The following is a 20,060-nucleotide window of genomic DNA, read 5'->3' as shown; positions in this document are numbered from 1 at the left end:
AGATCATGTCTGTGATATCAGTGATTAAACACATGTTTTTAAGAGAAACTTTCATTGATGAGCTTTTGAGAAAAATATTTACAGATACTTTACATTTTGGAAAATATTGAATATAAATACTGAAAAGGCTCATCTGAGCCTGTTCTATCAGTGAATACTTAACAACAACAAAACAAAACAAAGCAGACTCACTAGAGAATATTTTTCTACCCTAACACAAGATTGTAGCTTTATTCAAAATTTATGGTCTTGCCAAGGTTGTTTAAAAATCTGCAAATATAACGTGGATTTTTTTCCCCTGTCACGGATATTCATGCTAGTAAGTTGAAACATATGAGCCTTAAGAAGACTCAAATGCGTATTTTCTGGTGTATCTCCACACAACACAATACAATGTTATCCAGATTTTGTAAACTAATCAAATATCTACCTGACTTACTCTTTCCTTCTTGTACTGGACTGTGGAGTGAATATGTTCTAGCTCTTCTTTCCCAGCAATTTTTCTTTTGAGGCTGAATTGGACTCTGTATGGCTCAGAATATTGGAGAATCTTGAGTGCGTCTTCATATTTGATATTATCAAAAAATATTGTAGCACTTAGAAGCTGATCACCTGGAAGTAGAATCAGAAATAATTTTAATTGGTTTGTGTTTTCTTGCAGTTTTTCAAACTCTGCTGAAATAATCCCCACAAAAAACCCCAATCACCTTATCACATCCTATTTATTTAAAATATGAAATTATGTTCACATAATAGAATCACAGAGTAGTTAAGGCTGGAAAGGACCTCTGGAGATTATCTAGTCCAACCACCCTGCTCAGAGAAGGGTCAGCTACAGTCAGTTGTCAAGGTCTGTGTGCTGTCAGGTTTTGAAGATTTTCAAGGATCATGACTCCGTAACTTTGCTGGAAAATTTATCATCTATTATTTTTCATTCCATTATATATTGGTTATTTATTATATTCTAGTGTCTGACCACGCTTACAGTAACAAAGATTTTTCTTACATCTTTCAGTATTTAGGCTTTGGGGTTTTGTTCTTGTTTAAATCATTTTTTATTGTAGTTTTGTGGCATACTATTTTGTAAAAGAATCAAAGGCAGGTTCTTCATAAGTGTTATGAGTCAGGGATTTTTTCATTTTAATTGTGTATATACTACTTTCTACGTATATTTTCCACTGTTCCAATGAAAATTAGATTTTTTTTTTAATGGTATACAAAAAAAATCACATTTCATTATTGTTCAAGAAACTGATCTTTGAAATTCTTAATATGCAAAGGTTAAGGTCATTTATAACATTGGTTGGTTTAGGATCTGTTATTTCTATTACCTAAAGAGATGACAAATCAAGTAGGTATCTATATGCATACACAGCTACATACCTGTTATTTCAAGCTATAAAAAAACCCCAAAACAAAACAGAAAATCAGACTGTACCTTCTCTCAGACTAAATATTTTTGAAGCAGGAGATTCCTTAAGTACTTTTTTAATAAATATTCCTTCATTTCCTCCACCCATCACACTAAAACCACTAGCACCAGCTTCCACTTCTGTTTTCAGGGTCACTTCCATTGTCTCCTAGATACAGAAAAAGGTGTGAAATTGTAATTTTTATTTGTATCAAAGTGTTCTACATTATTATACAATAAAAGTTGACTCTCCTCAGGTATATTTTCAGTAGCTCAAGAAAGATTATCTGAAACAGAAAATGTACTTGTTCAGCATGGGTTTGATTCTGTTCTAAATTAGAATTCAGCACATGTATTATGGTTATGCTGAATCAAGGTTTTGGGGAAAATAGGTTATAATTTTAGAATGTGAAATATATGGAAACTTTCAGGGCCAAAAGATTGTATTTTCCGTTAAGATGTTAAGTACATGAGTTAGAGTCAATGGGCCAGAAAAGTCAGATTAATAGCTAATGCTGTACTGTACTCAAACCAGGGAAGGCTAAAGAATGCTGAAAAAATTATGCAAAGACCCCACACAGGGCAAGTAAGTGTTCATGCCTGTGACACAGATAGGCTATTTGTGAAGTTTCTGGTCAAAACAAGTCTAAAGTGACTCTTTGCCCATTTGTCCTTCCCTCCGTCCACAAATCCATGTCTGTGTGTTGTAGTAGACTTTACTATTTTGCAAGCCACATGCTTAGAAACTACAGAGTGCTTTTATACCAACCTGTGGATGACTCTGTTTTGCTTTGTCTGTAGAATATTTTTTGTTTTCTTCTTGAAGCTGAAAAATAATTTGCAATTATTTAGTGTTCGGAAATCATGCTGTTGCAAAGTATAACAAAAGTCCTACATCAGTTAAAATCCCTGGTTTAGACTAAGAACTGCAGTTGGCTTTAGTGGCAACAGAGCCAAATTAGGATCTAAAAGTGCAATGTACAATGTGAATCATTTAACTATATTTTTCTCTGTAGTAAATTAGATGCCAAGGCCTCCCTGTATTGTACCAAAATTTGCATGAAATGAACACCAGAGACCAACTGTATTAAGACATTGGGAGCTTTTCTGTGTGTTACTCATGTAGCACATTTCTCTTGCTTTCATCTTTGTGAGCATATGTTTTATTTATTCGACTTCAGCATGGATTTCAAACTGCCTACTTACCTTAACATGACTCTACTAATTAAATCTTTAACACTGAATAGCCAAGAGGTAATTTCAAAATACATATTAGATTCAAGCCAGCATAAATATTCTAATAGGAAAAGCACTGTGATTTCTCGACACTTTCTGCCCCAGGTCCTTTAAGGAATGAAATAAAATGTATTTTTTGCCAAGAAACAAGAACATGGCCAACAACAAGTCCAGTACAATATAAAGCCACGAATGAACATGGCCCTGATTTTGGTGGGGACAGGAAGACAATATGGCTGCAACAACATCCTGTTACACGACATGAGCCTCAGCTAGCTGTAGTAGCTAAGGCATCTTGAATCAGCTTGCTAAAGCCATGCCTGCATGAAAACTCAGTGTCTTGCCTTTAAATATTCTTCTTCTATGGAATATTCATAAACTGGGGAGGATCCTTGTGGCCTTGGACGTATGTCTTCTACTGCCACTTCATTAACCTGTGGAAAAGAAATGAGTGGTGGGAAAGGAACGGTCACCACTAAACAGTGGATGAGGGTTTTTTTAGGAGAGTTTTTCTACTTAGGTATGAGTCTCCTTCTGTATACAAATCTTTCATCAGTAATGGTGGATGTAGAATAACCAGCAACTCTTTCCTTAGGTCAAGAATAAACACTGCTCTCATTTAAGGATGTTACTCAAGAACAGATACCTGAGAGACAAAAGCAATGGTATGCTGATTTTTGGGTTTTTTATGTATTGTATGTATCTGTGGGCTGAACAGACTGAAAATACTGACAGATCAGTTGGTAATAATTAAAAAAGGCAATAAATATTCCCTCCTCTGCTTTATTTGCACATCTAATCTTTGCATCCTGCATCAAACTTTATTGTCCTCTATGGACAAGCAAACTATGGAAGAGTCCCAGCAGGAATTTCTGCTGACAAGGAATTAGCATGCTTCCTTCTGGAGCCAAATGATAGGGAACATAAACTTGCTAAAGCTGTAAGTTACTGTAGTCAACAGCCATGTAGCATTTTGCTAAGTCTTGGTATTAAACTTATGCTGGTGAATCATGGCAAAGAGCAGATCACTTTATATTGAAGCATCATTCTGGCTTTTGAGCTGGCAGGAGAATCTTGAGCAGAAATACATTTTTAATGGGGAGAAAATTCACCAGCAAGGCCCAGCTATAAATAAAACATTTCAGATCCCATTTTAACAAGTCAGCTGCCAAACGTCCATCCCAAAGAAACCCAATTAAAAAAAACTCACAGAATCTTCGTCTTCTCTATCTGCTTCAGCATCAGCATCTCCTGGAGGCTCAGCCGGTCTCAGCTGTCGTCCAGAACCTGAAAGCAGCATTGAGGTTGTTGGTGTCTGCAGGAGCCACACAGAGCACAGGACAGTCAGCTTGCCAGCCGAAGCTCTCTGCCACAGCACACCTGAGGGACGTGCATGGGCCAGCTACAGAAAGGCCTGTTTTTCTTTAGATTCATAGAATCACAGAACGGTTTGGGTTAGAAGGGACCTTAAAAATCATCTAGTTCCACCCCCCTGCCATGGGCAGGGACACCTTCCACCAGACCAGGTTGCTCCCAGCCCCATCCAGCCTGGCCTTGAGCACTGCCAGGGATGGGGCATCCACAGCTTCTCTGGGTAGCCTGTGCCAGTGCCTCACCACCCTCCTTATCTCAGAACTCATCAGGCCAGTCTTTCCAAAGACACCAGAAATATTCATATTCAGAAATGTAAAGACAACTGTAAAGGATGAAAGTTCCCAGATTGGAGAGAACAAAACTAGAATTGGCCAGATTTTTTATGTGTATATATATATATTTTAATTACCAAGGAGGGATTGAGGTGTGTATTGGGCACAGTTGGCAGGGTTTTGGCCATGGTGTGCCTGTGGGGTGGTCTCTGTGGGAAGAGGTCATGGACCACCCTGCACTGGATACAGACTCTTGCAGCCAGCTCCGCCTACAATGCTGAACCGATCAGAGGGGTTTCTAGCACCTCTGTGAAAATGCACGTAAGAAAGAGTGGTAAATGCTGAGGAAAAGACACCACCACTAAAGGAGAAAGAGAAAGACAGAGAAGACCACACGAGAGCAGGAGGATAGAGGAGAGATGGCAGAGCAGGAAAGTTGCTGGAGCAAAATAGGATCTCAACCAGGGGCCAAAGGAAGAAAAGCTGCCTGAGCAAGGGCAGAAAGGAGAAGGCTCAGCTCTGGTGGTCCAGCAGCTAGTGGAGGAACCCACATTGGGGCAACTGAGCAAGAAGTAAAGAGTGGAAAAAGAAAAGCAGCCAGCATCTGCTGACCCCCATCTCCTGTCGCAGCCCTCACATCCCCAAAGGGATTGAGTGTAGCCCACAGTGAGGGGACTGGAGACCAGAAAGAGGGGAGGAGAGGTGTACAGAGGGGAGCTGAGGTGTTTTTCCCTGAGTGGTTTTACTTTTTTAAAAATATCTGCCTCAGTAACTAAAAGTTCTTTAACTGACAATACATTAAATTGATTTAAATACCCTATCCTGAAACCCTTCCTTGCTTCTGACAGAGGTCTTAAGACAGGAGCTGGAGAGTCTACATCATGAAGCTTTGATAGTCGTAAAGACTCTGTTTTCTTGTGTTTTAAAAGCATGAGGGCAGAGAGAGATGAGGTGAAGGAGATGGGTTGTTTGCAAGTTTGATACTGTTGAAATGCCCGAAATCAGGTACTGAAGAGTGGAAGTATGAATAGATTATCATTTTCAGAGATCCAAGATTAGCCAGTAGAGGACAGTGTGGCTGAATGACACATTCCCTGATGCACAGGCTATTCTAATACACACACAAATCCTTGTCCTGACAACTATGTCTCTTTCCTGTCTTCATGCTCCATATTTTTTTCAAGCCATCAGGCTGTCTAGCTCTCTCACACCCAGTTCTGCAACTGTCAGTAGTATTCATAGATTTGGCTCTCCTAAACAGATCCTCTGGCTTTAAGATATGCTTGAATGCTAAAGAATAGAACCACAAGCAGAACTGTACAGCTCCTTCATTGCCTACTTTAAATGAAGAATCCTTGCCTGGAACACAACATTTCTGGATGTGGATATTGCATGCTGTGTGTTCAGGCAAGCTGGCACAACTTAATACATTAATGTAGTCATTAACTTGCACAAGTTGCCAAGCTCTTGTTAAAATCGCTGTGATTTTGCTAGCCTTTCCTCGTAGTTTTCTAATATCTTACATTTATTTTTTCCTTGGCTTTTTTGAAAATGAAATTATTTAGTACAGGCAGGATTTTGAAAGGGTTATGCCATGTTATCAGTGATGGACCGCTTCCTCAATGTGAATGGAAATAGCATGCTTCCAGTGGGAATACCCCATTTCAGTCTGTGGGCCAAGTTTCCAAATTCGACAGAATAGAAGGCATCCTCATAGGTACATCATAGGTACACAGGCATAGGTACATCATCTTAATCAGTTCTCCTGTGGTATTTTAGCTTCAGAGAACTAGGATCGACTCAGAACACATTAGGGCTGCAGACCACACCTTCAGAGGACTAGTTCTGATGCCTGCAATGGACAATTCTAGAAAGCGGTCTTAATGCACACCCTAATTCAGATTAAAGAACTGTGTAAACTGGCTTTTTTTTTTCAAAAGCTCTAGCATTTGCAATTTTCAGAAGCTCAAGAAAATAGGAAAATAAACATAACTTTGTTTAAAAATTTAGATGTGGATTTAAGAACCTGACTTTAGACATTTTGGCTTGAAAATTCTGGAATACCTTCATGAAGATCTTCACCACATGTATTTTAATAAGCATCATATGAGAAGAACTGCAGGACTGAAGCTTGATTGTTTAATTTGCTTATGGCTTCTAAAGATTCAGACGCCAACAGCAAATTTTATGGCTATTACTAAAATTCCAAGAAATAGCAAGGACTTAGCCTTGTGGCACTGCTGTATTTTTCACTTGCAAGAATCCCACTCACAAGTGCTGCAGTCCAACAGAATGACTGAACAAAATATTGCTTGGATTGCTAGAATGTTTGCTCTTCACTGCAGCACTTCAAGGGTAATTACAGCATTGATCCCTGGTGGCTGCCAATAGTTTTGCTAGTGGAAAAGAAAAAGAATTTTTGGGGAGAATTCTTGGGTCAAGTTCACTGCTGCTTCTCTTGCTTTATTCTGGTGTAACTTCAGTGACATTTTAGTTGTCTAAAACTGGAGCAATGCAAGTAGGGGTACTCCTTTCTCAGGACCTGCGTGGTCCTGTGTAGTCTGTGCTGTTGATTTTTCACCATCTAGTGGGGCATACCCTTCGAGTCTAGGGTACTGCAGCTACCCTACAGGTTTGACAGAGGTGAAAATTTTAAAACCAGATGTTTTAAACAAAGGATTCTTAGAATGATTAGGTGGCCAACACCTTCAAAATCTTCCCATTGCTAAGACCAGGCTACTCATAAAATCCAAGAGAATTAGATCACTTCCTGCAGTGAGACCTGAACACTTATTTCCCATCAGGATGCCATTTTAAAGCAGCAGATGACACTGCTGATTCTTGTTCAGCACAGATGTAGAAAGGTAGATCTGCCCTGGAAGACATCTCATCTGGGCCTGGGCCAGAAGAGAATTTTCTTATTTTTCATCAGCTGCTGATCAAGCAAAGCAGTGGTGTATGAGGCACAAGGGTGGCTTCACATGCTTGGCCAAGTATTGGCAGGCGATTGCTCTTCCTGTCCTTGCTGGAGGGGCTGCAGATCAAGGTTTGCCAAAATGTTGCCAGAAAAATCCCTTGCTGTTAAGAAGAAAACCTGTCAGCATAAACGGCCTCTTTCACCCACCTCATGATGGGTAGGAAGGGACACAGTCCTGTGACAGCCTTAGTAAACTGTTACCTCTCCTAAATGGTGATATGTTTGTAGGAAATCTTTCCTACAAAAGGGAGGAACAGATTACTGTTGCCAGAGCTAATAGAGCTGTGGCTGAGATGGCATGAAGGGACATCAGCTACACAAATGACCTTCCCTCCCGAAACTTCACACTGAGGCCTTTCCATCCGCCCTTGTTTCCCCCAAGTCTGCTTACTGTGCCCCTCTACCATAGCTAATTCATGGCATAAAAGACTTCTTGTGCCCCTGATTCCTACTGTAGGCTAAGATTTGCTTCAGATTTTTTCCCAGTTCAGAATACTTCACAAAACCAATCTATAAAAGAGAGGAATTACAGCACGTTGATGAATTCCTTTTTCAGCAATGGCTTCTTTCTGTGTATAAAAGACTGTGCCAATGAACTATGATTTATATGCATGTCATTCTCATGCCCCAAATAGTAGCAATGCCAACATTTTATAGGTTTAAACTTTTTTTATAAACCCTGGACAATCAATGCTTTGTTCAAAATATTTTCACAAACAAGATGGAATTTACATCAGTGACTACTTCTAATAGCCACTGAACTGACTTCAGAACAAGGGAATTTTTCGAACGTAGGCAGTAGGAGTTACATAGGCCAGAATATTTTCACATCATATGACTGAAAAGTGTATTTGCTTTTTTAAATGCAATTTAAAAAAACATTATTTTATCTCTAATCTAGAAACCCAGCTGGACTGTTTTAGGTAACACCACAAAAATGTAAAACCAGGTTATTTTTTTGGGATCCACATTCAGTGGGTAACAGTCTCCAAAACCGTATTTGAGACATTATAATCAATTTCAAGTATGACAATGTCATTGGATTCAAATCAGTTGTGCTTTAATGTATTGTATAAAATGAAGAGAAACTTAGCTTTAATTGGGACACTGATGTATAAAATCACCATAATCCATATACTTTAAAATTAAATAAAACAGCAAATAAGAATACTGGAGATGTTATTAAAGAATAAAACCAACAAACAATAACATTCTTTGCTGATCATTTTAGCTTCCTTGCTTCCAAATTATATCCCTTTCTCTGCAATTCTTGGATTTGAGTGTTCTGCTTTTTAAGATTTTATACTAATGTTTGCATATCAATGTAGTGACTTTAAGGATGTAACTTTTCCTTGCATCAACTTCTCAGGCATTATCTTTCCTGCTAGAAGTGGCTTGTTTTGTTTTTTGTTTGGGTTGGGTTTTTTTTTCTATTTTATTTAATTTTAATCTGGTTTTTGCCAGAGAGAATTAGAATGCTCTTGTTGTATTGTTTCCCCTGGGATTTCAATTTAGATCAGTTAAAACTGACAAGAGTTGCAATGCACGTATTTCTTACAAAGATGCAGGTTAAATATTGCTCATTCTCAAGCAATATCTTCACAGGGAGAAGAGGTTCCTTCTTGCCATGTACTGACTGGTATGAGTTATCTAACTTAATTTCAACAGATAATTTCTCTTAAAAGGCAGAAACCTGGTCTGTGGTAAACCTTTGTTCACAGGTGAAAACTTGTATGATTTTCTCACTCTATTATTATTATTCATTAATATATGAAAGTCACAACCTGTGCCTTTACTAGGATTTTGGCATTTACTAGTTGCCATTTCTTAGCTGTGATCAGAAATCTGATTGTGCAGAAATGATGTGTGCAGAAAAGCTGTGATCAGAAATTTGCTGTGATTGTGCAGTGTTGTGGAAATCGATAGCTTTGAGTCCACAGCCAGCTAGGAGACTCATCCCTTGACGTGTGAGGAAGGCTGAGATGTCTTTAGATCGGGACTTTTCTGACAGTGCAAAGCTCACTCCGGGCACATAACCCAATTTGTATTATTGATAAGGAGAAGGAGGAGCAAGACAAACAACAACAATAATAACAATTTAATATTATTGTCATTGTTAGCACTGTGTTTGACCCAGCAAAGAATTCATACATGTAGGTCAGCAGTTTCCACAGTGCTCCCTCATCTGCTTTTCTTCTTGTTGTAAATAAGGTTGTGCACTGCTGCTGTCATGGACACCTTCAGCTAGCTCCTGTATCAGACCTCTCCTCCTGTGACCATCAGTTCTTGTACCTGCCAAATTGCCTGCCCCTGTGCCCTCAGGCACCCTGTCCTGGGTCTGTCACTTCTCACACATGCACGGCTAGATACTGCTAATGCATCACTTCAGAATTCCTCCTTATTTTTAAAATTAAATCCCTTTCTCAAAGTGGGTAGTGTGCCTGGGGTTTTTTCCGCACAGCTTGTTCTCCTTCTCTGGCAGGTATCGCAATTACTGGGATTCCTTTTCTTCCCTCAGAGCTCTCACAGCCACCTGAGCAGTGCTGCTGCAAAGCCCCACCGCTGCTTCTGATTCACTTCTTATATTTGAAATAAGGAATATCTAGAATAGTTAGAATATTTAAAATCGTGGGTTCCAGTTCAGGAAAGCACTTGGTAACAGGAACGCTATGCACATGCCTGGCATTCATCTCAGCCTCTGAAGAGCACTCTTTTAGATAGGTAAGTTCACCTGACCGTAGTTTATTAAGAGAAATTTTTCACTTCGGGGTTGTGGGCAAAAGGGCAGCAATTTGAACACTCTACTTTTTCTTTGGCAACCTCAGTGCTCCAGTTTCCAGGTTATCTTCTTTTTTATACCCATCCCAATCCACTGCCTCTACTATTTTGGTAAGTTATTAGATTAACGCACCTTGCAGTGTATTCTTTGTGTTTTCCAGGATATCCCAGAAGGCTAGTGACTGATGGATAAATGTAGCTCAATGAGCTAATTAAAAAGCCACTTCAGCTAGACAGTGTCATCAAGCATATAAGCTATTCCATTCTTGGTTTCGTTTCCTTAAAGCTCCCATAACTGAAAAATGGCTTAAACCAGATTTTCTTTAAAAGCCCTCCCAGAAAGCGTTACAATGACAGCAAAAGAACCACCTTTTCCATCTCAGCTACCATTTTCTGGATATAAACATGAGATTTTGGCACTTTAAAATAACTGTTTTCACCACTTTCCAAAATCAACTGTGCTAAAGATCTCTGAACCCACAAGCAAATCTTTGTGTTCTGCTAACTGCATCAATCGGCTTGGCAAACCAGGATTTGCCAATCCTTGCGCTAAAAATGTTGTGCAAATGACATGTGCAAGCCCAAAAATAGTTCCTCAGTATCAGCAGTGGCCTGAAATGTTTCACTATTTGTTTCCCCCCGAGTTTTTTTTTTCAGCTCCAGTCACAAATGGAAGTAGTAACCTAGCACTACCTTAAAGAGGACTGAAAGCCTAGTGATGCTGTCATCCTTCAAGCTCTGCTGTCAAAAAGAAGCAAACCATGGCAGGCAGATTCCTTGTCTCTAGGCTACGTGGCAAAGAGCATCTTCTCTAACACGGCACCTCGGGTCCTGCTGTGAATTAGCTTAAGGGTAAATGTCAGTGTTAAGTGTAAAGACCATGACCAAGGACAATCAGGAACACAGGAGTGTAGCGGGGCTGCTCAGTGCGGGGGGCTTGGCTGCGGTAGTTCAGAGCAATCACCCCCACCACCCAAATCCTCCTATGCAATTTGGTGGAGGAGTCATGTTCTTCCAAGCAAGCAATGCTGGAGGAAAATGATCCTGCAAGCATCAGCTGGCAGAGATAAGAATCTGAACATGTCAAAGGAACTCTTTTATGCACGCATGGTATTCCTTGAGGGAGCTGCCACAGGCTTTAAAGCATAGCTTATGGCACGGGCTCTTGCACAGTCTGTGTGGCCTTGACCATGAGCTCCAGGGGGCCCATGGAATTCCCAGTAAGCAGCTCCAGCTATGCTGCGGAAAAAAACAGCAAAAAAACCAAGACGTTCATCTTCCACAGAGATTTCCTAGCACATTCCAGAGACCTAGATTCATTCCATTGTCCTGCAAGATCCCAGGACTGAGTTACAACTGCTGGGCAGGGCTCTGGGGCATGGCAGGACCGCAATGGGAATGCCGTGGCTGTCACTTTATCCGGGCAGGATACATGGCAATGGGGAGATATGGATGCAATGTCACAGAGAAGGCTGCCTCTCCCAGCCCTCCATCGCAGGAATGTAATGTCACTTCACTTGAACCACTGCCAGCAAGGCAGCAGGGGCACCCCGGTAGCTCCACCTTGACAAACCAGCTTGTCAACTCAGAAATGAACGATTGCCACAGTGGAAAGAGCAGCTGCTCTGCCTCAGAAAAAGTGACAAAGTGAGGAATAGCATCTCCCCTTTAGTGTTTCCCCTCTGCCTGGTGCTGGGGAATAGGACCTCTGCACCAAGCCTTGAAATCATGATGTCCCTAACTGTTTCTGTGGGATGAAGACAAAGGGCTAATCTGTGGAATCGAGATAAGATTTTGCTGCCAAAGGGGTTTAACAGGCCTTATTATCTGTGGGATGCTGTCAGGACCAGTTAGTCCTGTGTTGAAGCTATACTCCTGCCTTTGTTTTGTATTTGGTTTGGTAATGCCCCCCGGCTGCATTCTGTCGCTGCATACCTGTACGGTGATGGATGTAGCTCAGACTTTGGAGCCAAAAGCAGGGGCTTGTACCACAGCAAAGCCAAAGGAGCAGCTACTCCCAAATAACCAGCGTGTGAATAGTTTCCTTCCATTCAAGGCATGAACAAGATGTTTTGATTCAGTGCCTTGGTATGTTAAGCTGCCCTTGTCGGCAGTTAGAGTACTTCATTAAAAGCTTTCAAATCATCTCATCTCAAAACCTTCCAAAACCAGAAAATATATGTGACAATCCTCAATCTCCTTGCCTGGCTGGAGACCTGTCCGTGAATTTAGCTCCTACTTTTATCAAAAGGAACGGCACTCTGCTCTGCAAAGTACATCCAAGTAGAGAAAAGTCTAGGGAACTAAGGTTTCTTACAGACCATACTGAGCTCTGCAGGATTTTATGGAGCATTTTCTATAGGTTGGCTAATACCAAGGACGAAGTGGAAGAGCACTGGCAATGAAGAACAGATACAAACACTACCATAAAAAGAGAAACTAGCAACCCCCAGACAAAAAGGAGAGGGAATGGCTTTCCCATGAGTGGGTGTTTATTGATAAGCTCTGCTCACAGATTTAAAACTATTAAAAACATGCCTGCTCACACTTCACATTAGGAGCAAAACCTTTAGTGAGACCGATCAGTATTCTTACAGTAGTCCATCTTTCCTCTGGTGGTAGAGATAACCTTAATAGAATTCATAGGACATTCCAGAGCACGAAAACAAATCACTCTGGTGGGTCTCTGCACAGACTTTCTCAGCTTGAGTCCTATTGAAACATAAAAAGCACAGGGGACTTTTTTTCTTTTTTTTTTTACAACTGTCAAATTGAAATTTCCCAGATCCTGGGTTAATGAGTTTCATCCAGCTATCACCATTTTTTTGGTTACCTGGCTATATCTGAAATACAATTTGGCCAGATCCAGATAACTCTTCTGGTACAAGAATAAAATATTTACTAAAGTATTTTATTAGTCCAATATTTCACCTGTTGCTAAAAAAGAATAATGTTTCATAGAAGTAACATAGTGTTTGAAAATAAGCTCTCAACCAAAGTTTGTGGTGAGAACATGACTAGGATGATGTCCAAAAGAGACAGGAAAAGCAGGAAGCCATGGCTGATACCCGGATTTCTCCTCCTGGTCCATCCCTCCCCTCGCTAGCTAAAATGCAGCTGCAAGTGGCAGAGCGAAAAAGGCAGCTGGAGAAATGCTCATGGCACCCACCAGATGAGCAGAGGTTTGCTGGCTGTTTCCCCTACCCAATGGTTCTGTCTCAGAAGTACAAGTTCTGCATTATCTCTGTAGTTTTAGTCTGACTAAAATTAGTCTAATTGCCTAGAGGCTAGGTGCAGTGTCCTACCCTTCGTCTGTGGGTTTGCTTGTCTTAGGCAGGAATTTTCCTCTCTCTCAGGTTTTACGTGACAGAATGAGTTTCAAACGTGTGTTTTACTTCCTGCATGAATTCCCGTGGCGTTCTGGTGTATAATTATTGTGATGATGGTGTGACATTAGGACCCTCTCTGATAATTATCAATTATGAATTTTCCTAGACTGCAGGGTATCTATTCTCACAAAGTCAGTAGAAAAGAATCACCTTTTAGCAATTATTACGTATGTCCTAACCCCGGGACTGAACCAGAATTGGACAGTGCAAAAGTCAGCTGGAGATTCACAGCCAAATAAAGCAATAAAGACTTGTCTAACCCACTGTGATCCTCAACAGTTTTATCTCCTGGGACTCTCAACAATTTTATCTCTTGGGATATACTGCATTTACTTGTGATTGAGTCTCTACCAGTGCTGTAAACAGTTGCACGAATACCCGGCTAAAATCACCCAGGGTGTCACTGTTCATCTGGATGGTCCGGATTTCAAGAAGGGCTGCAGGGACATGTTGCAAGTGAAGTACTCTCACTTGTTCACCACCATACCAGCTTCAGAAATCCTAGTAGGAACTACTCTGCGTTATTTCAGTATCTGTATATTGATTAGACATGTTGCAGCTTTTTTCCCTTGGAAAGAAACCCCTTCACTGATACAACAAACTAGCCTTGGAAAGCGAACACCAAGCTGCCTTCCTCTTAGAGCAAGGGGCAGTTGATTCCTACTGTCCTCCCTGTCAGATAGCTGTGAACTCAGCTCTTATCACGACCTGCCTCGAAGCAGAGGCAGGTGGGTGCCTATTGCAGATAAGACCCATAAAGCTTACACAAGTTAACTTTCCCACATTCCTCCTCCTTGCTGATTCACATCCCCAAGAATCCAAGCTTCTCCCAGAGCAGATTGCCTGTTCCACTGCCAAAGCGCAGCCCTGCTCAGATTTAGAAATTAATCAAATGAATACATGTATTAAAAATGATCATCTTGCCCATGTAGGCTTGATTGGCAGCCCTGGACACTCAGTTTCTCTGGGCACAGGATCAGTATTGCTCCAGAAGCAGTGGCCACAGCCCCCAGCTGTCTCTTAAGGTAGCCCAGTACTGCCCCAGAGAGGTAGCAAGGGACCTTGACTACCCTTTGTCCTTTCTCTGATGCATTAAAGGAGGATGCTAATTCTTGGTGGTTTTCATAAAGAGCACATTTGCCTGCTAAGGATAGGTCTTAAGATGAGAATAAGAATAAAGGATCTATTAACATCATGCAAAAAGCCCAACACAACTGATACAGGCTTTATATAAAGGGCACTTACTGCTCCAAATTAGAAACAGAATTTTCAGCTCAAACTGCTCTTCAGAACCACTGCTTATAAAATTTCCTCACCAGAATCAATGCACAGTAAAACATTTTCTATTTATATATAAACATATATATACATACATGGAGAGAGAGAGTTCACATTAAAGATCCTTATGATCTAGGAAGACTTACTTCACTGATAAAATTCAGTGCAAAATTAAGTGTCTAGATGCAGGAATATTAATGGAGTGATGCTACTTTGGCTGTCGCTCTGGTATGCCGAGCATAGCCCCTCTCAAAACAGGAATGCAACAAAAACCTTGTAGTTTTTCCACAACCTTTTATGGGGGGGGTTATATAAATATCTGCCCTTGGAAACAGGTTTTCAGTTTGAGAGAAAATTCCCCGGGCAACTTGTTTGGATGTAAATCATCACAGAAGCAAATATCATTTAAGCTTTTAAATTCCTTAATGTATATGTAATACAAGAGATATGGGATAAAGGTGACAGAAAATTATTATGGGAAAATGTTTTACATCAAAGATAAAGTTAGCAGTTCCCTTGCTTTGTTAAGATAAAAATCTCTTCTGTCAACAAACAGTGATGGTAGCAAAACAGTATTTGGCACAGCTCACTTACTTTTGGTTTTGTGTGGTGTAGGAGAGTGCCTTTAAAATTAGAGAGAATTTCTGGATGCAGACTGTGGGTTTACAAAAAACACAAAATCTCATTTACAGATAAATTGATCCATTGAGTCAGATAAATAAATTAATTAGTATAGTTCTGTTCGCATCAGTGTAATTCAAATCTGAATAAATTAACTTAAAACTTGTCTTTCAGTCCAAAATAGGTCAGATTTCAAAAGAATTCAACAGGTGACCTACAAAGTTCTTTTAAAAGATGTTGTCTCCTTATTTCAATTCATTTGGTTTAACCTCTTTTTTGAAGTTTTTTCCCTAGCAGATGTATACCTTGCCCCAGCATTTTCCAAACTTGCCATTTGAGAAGTGTCATCTTTTACAAATTAAATCTGTGAACTTAATCTTTATTGTTTGATATTAGAAATAATTAGATATAAGACTGAAAAGCATTGAAATTTTAAGTGTACGTTAAGTTATAGAAGGGAAAACTGAAGATGACAAACTTTCATCGTGTTATGTTTTTGCAAAAAAAAAAAAAACAACCACTTAAATCTTTGCATGTGGTTTTTAAATGATTCAGTGCTCATTTTCCCTCTCTGTGCTTTCTAGCCAGTACTGAGGCACCCAAAAATAACAAACCAGCATGCTCGCCTAATAGAGGAAAACACAGTTTGGTTAAGGAAATGGATTTCAGTTTTTCACGGAGGCTAGTATAAATGATGGGGAGAAGCCATTTTTTTAAAGAGTCATTATTGTAGTTCTGGATTTCTTTTTTGTTAAAAACTCAAATAGCAAGAAATTACCTACACTGCAGTTCATCCATGTCGTAACTGGTGAATGAATTGAGATGGGTGGAGTTGTTTGAATGCACTAAGAGGACTATTTCTTGGATTTGGTTATCAACCCTAAGGCTGATGCACATTTCCAAATATTCACAGCCTCTCTGCAATAAGATAATAACGATATCTTATAGAAATAATTAACTTTATCATAATGGTCTATTCACACACAGGTTAAATATTTTTTAACCCCGCTAAATTGGGATGCATTCTTTCTGAAGGCACATGGTAGCGTTTTTCTCAATGAACAGTTCTGCTAGATTCAGGCTAACGTATAAGGGAGAGAAAATTACATTTTTCCCTTTAGCTAGATCTTATCTACTGAATCTACTGAAATCAACAGCCTTGTACCAATACAAAACTAGTATAAGGAAAGGGAAGACCCCAGGGCTTCAGTTACAGCCTGAGAGATCTACTGCAAGTAGGTGGATCTGATTCTTCTCTCGGGTGGCTCATTCAGAGTGATTTAAATCTGTGCAACAGGAGGGTGATCTCCTTTGAAGAAGGGCAATGACCACCTTGATATGTGGAGCTATGGAGAGTTTGAGTGCAAGAGGATAGAATGGGAGACACCTGGAGATGCTCCTTGTCCATCTGTAGGTTCGCCTGCACATCCTTGCAAAGAGTATTTTAAAACTAATGGCGTTTTACTACTTATGCTCTCTTAGATGCTGCCTCATCCAATGGCCCCAGTGAGGACTCTGCTTTCTGTCTGTGAGCTGTGGTTCATCACGTGCAGCAGAGAGACTGTTGCTTTCTCCTGAGGAAGGTGTGTTTGTGTTCCTTGCCCCACCACCATACATAGCTCACAGTCAATAAAACCAGAAAAGGAGAATGACTGCTACTGTAAAATTATCCTGTCTACTGTTTACAAGATGGAATAATTGTCATTTTACCATCAACAAACAAAAATCTCCATCATCTTACTGCAACAGGTTTAAATAGTGGAGTCCCAAAGTCCGCCATGAACTGAGATGTCTAAAACATTTCAGCAATGACTGAAATATTTGCTTTATATACTGCTGTTTGGGTCAGTTTTGACAGCATTCTGCAACTACACCAAGGGCAGAATTTGCTTTTTCTTCATTGCAAGTACTTTGAATGCTACTTAATCACACTTTGCATTTATTGGGAAGTTCTGTCCCCGTTTGACCAAAAGGGAGTAAAGGAAAGAGAAAAACACTGAGATGATCTTTGCAAAGAAGACAGCCAGCCGGAGCTCTCCTGTTTTCAGAGAAATAAAGTGTGTGACATCTTTCAATGCAGGGCTTGATGTAACTGGGTGCAGATGGGAAAAGGGTAAAGACAACCCACACGTAGCCCAGAGTGAGTCCTACTTCAGGATCTGATAACTGAAAAACAGGTCCTTTTACACTTCTACACCAGGTAAACCTACCATAGTAAGATTATTTTTAAAAGCTTTGAAAAGACGCCAGGGTCTCAGGTGTGTAGGACCCAGAACCAATAACACTAAGCAAAGCACAGTGAATAGGGCCAGGGCTGAAATGTAGGATCTCCTGGGGCATGTTCTTGTGCTTTTGTGTGTGGTTGGGAATAAGAGCTCTTTGGTTTCGGAACACAGCTTGACAAATCCTTGGTGCTAGGTCTTGTTCTTGATCCCTGGACTTTGAGAGGCAATTCTCAGAGGGCCTCTGCACACATGTGCAAACTATATGTTGCTGTGGGATTATCCTCTGCAGCTGGAACAACTGACCCAGTCAAAAACTTCTGGACTGGTAGATACAAAGAAGGTTTTGAGGGTTTTGCTGCTTTTATTGCTTGGACACATGTGGATACTACTTATGTTACTCTGCGCACCTCTGCAGCAGGGAAGGTCACGAACACTTCGCAGCTAGATGTCTCAAGAGAGGGGTCTGAAAATGTATCTGAACAATTTCTAGGGAAGTTTAAGCTCTCCTTGCTGAACAGTGCCAGTTCAGGGATACTGGAAAACACATTTTTCATGCATGTGCTTTTTATTAAATGCAGCTGTCAAAAAAGAGGAGGGCTCGTGTTCCTGAAAAGGTGCAGTGAAGAGAAGACAAATGGTTGGAATAAAGCATTAACAGGAATGTGCCTATCCTGCCTAGGCAAAAATCACCACTTCGATGGAGCCTTCAAGGCAACCTCTAAACCAGCTGATTCAGGGACTAGAGGCTGTTTAGCTGTGGGATTTCAGTGACCACTGTACAAACCCAGCCAGCCCCCCCCCCCCGGGACGTCAGTACTTGCTGCACAAACCACCCCTGCCTGTCCCCAGGCCGGCTGGATAGGCAATGCCTCTGCACGAACTGCACCTTCCCAGTGCGGCGTAGGCACAACCCGAGAGGGACTATCTTGAACCAAGCCTCGCTCTCCCTGCCATGCTGCAGATGTTTTCCAAGCGTGTTGGCAGCCAACTTAAACCATCTACTGCAATCTGATAATGCTTACCTCTAATCATTTTGCTGAGCAAAATTATGGAGGTGAAAACAGCAAAGGCAAAGTGAGTGTTTATTTCCTTGATGACAGTTTTGCTCTTATTCAGTAGATATAGATTCAGATTTTGTCCCCTGACCTAAGCATGTATCCTGAGGGAGCTCAGCTGGATTTATACCAGTGCAATAGCAGAATTTGGCTTGTGATCTTCAGATGACAACATCAGTTAACATACTTGCTTATTTCTTCGCACTATACTCTCTGGGTTTTCTATGAAGTTCCTGTTCAACATGCATAGTAGTCTAACTACGATGCAGTTGTGTGGCAACAATGTACTGCATAAACTAAGCTAACTCTGGGTAATATCACAAAAAAATATGTGTTTATAGCTTCATGCCAGTTTCTGACTAATGCTTTTGTTTGTTGCTATAGCAAACCACACATGAATCTGATAGCCAAAAGCATGTTTATGACTAACCTTAGCTCTCCAGGGATTGAAAATATGGAATAAAAAAAACCCACAAAAAACAACAAAGCGCCACGATACACAATGTGAGGAGAATATGATAGGAAACACCTTTTTTGGCACAAGTTACTATGAACATTAAAAGAGAAGAACATCATGAGTGGAAAAACATTAGGAAATGGGAGCTGTGGGAATAACCAGTTTTAACCCACAATGATTCGACTACGGCTTTCACGTCACATCGCAAAGTTGTGTGTGCAGGACTAAGGTATGTCGTAGGAAGCCCTGGCTGTGTGTTAAGGGATGGATTTAAGCCTCTGAAGTCTAGAGAAGCTTTGGATCATACTTTCAAACATCCAGATCACTTCATGTGAGACCATTTTTACACTCTGTCCTGACTAATACCTAAGTATTCACTTAATTAATTCCTGTTACAATTTATACTTTGGTAGTTCCCAAAAGCCTGTCCCAAGACCGACACCTCATTACGCTGTACAGACACAGAACGGAGAGCAATGCCGGCCCCGGAGAGCCAAAGGGAGAGGAGGACGGACAGAGGGAGGGTGGGAGGCAGACGGAGAGGTGATGTGGCTGCATTGTCTACCAAATCAGAGGTTGAACCCAGGGGTCTCGCACTCCAGTTGACTGATTCAGGTTGCCAAATGGGTTACGGCAGGAAGAAGAATACACTATGTGCCGTGCAGAGGAAGGAAAATCAACACAGCTACAGTGATTTCTAAACTAGGATAGCTTACAACAAAGCTATAGTAGTCAGGCAAAATCTATACTAGTGTTGTCCTGTTATTCTTAATTACCCCTTTCCTTCAGGGATTAAACAAAATAAAGGGGAGCATTGCTGTATAGCCTATAGATACAGATCAGTTTCTCTCTGTGCTTCCTGTTGATATCAATTACTCTGGCTCTAGGCTGGATATTGCGCCTTTATTCACAGATTTGTACTGTGCATAAAGGTACACGATTATCACAATTCATGGTGAGTTCTTACATCATCTATCCCAACACTCA

The 20,060-nt window shown here is 40.6% G+C and overlaps 1 protein-coding gene and 1 long non-coding RNA gene across 6 annotated transcripts in view; one reads left to right on the top strand and one right to left on the bottom strand.

Annotated features, from left to right (window-relative positions):
- The window catches only part of AHNAK2 (AHNAK nucleoprotein 2), a 58,203-nt gene that overhangs the window by 26,572 nt on the left and 11,571 nt on the right, over positions 1 to 20,060 (bottom strand). The window contains exons 2-6 of one of the 5 annotated variants that reach the window (XM_080397287.1): positions 3,858 to 3,934; positions 2,992 to 3,081; positions 2,181 to 2,237; positions 1,439 to 1,580; positions 431 to 612 (exon numbers count right to left, since the gene is read on the bottom strand). In XM_080397287.1, coding sequence (XP_080253413.1) covers positions 431 to 612; positions 1,439 to 1,574 — 318 coding nt within the window. In that variant the 5' untranslated portion in view covers positions 1,575 to 1,580; positions 2,181 to 2,237; positions 2,992 to 3,081; positions 3,858 to 3,934. Of the gene's footprint in view, positions 1 to 430; positions 613 to 1,438; positions 1,581 to 2,180; positions 2,238 to 2,991; positions 3,082 to 3,857; positions 3,963 to 20,060 lie in introns of those variants that run through there. The other 4 variants (XM_080397284.1, XM_080397285.1, XM_080397288.1 and 1 more) reach the window with 4 other exon arrangements.
- LOC308067831 lies at positions 3,091 to 18,962 on the top strand. Its single transcript, XR_013929768.1, has 2 exons — positions 3,091 to 3,312; positions 3,887 to 18,962. It is a non-coding gene; the product is annotated as an uncharacterized lncRNA (long non-coding RNA).

The sequence above is a fragment of the Falco punctatus genome, assembly GCF_963210335.1.
Source record: "Falco punctatus genome assembly, chromosome: 7".
Taxonomy (NCBI): domain Eukaryota; kingdom Metazoa; phylum Chordata; class Aves; order Falconiformes; family Falconidae; genus Falco; species Falco punctatus.
The sequence above is the reverse complement of the archived record's forward strand: the minus strand, read 5'-3'. Positions and strand labels throughout refer to the sequence as shown.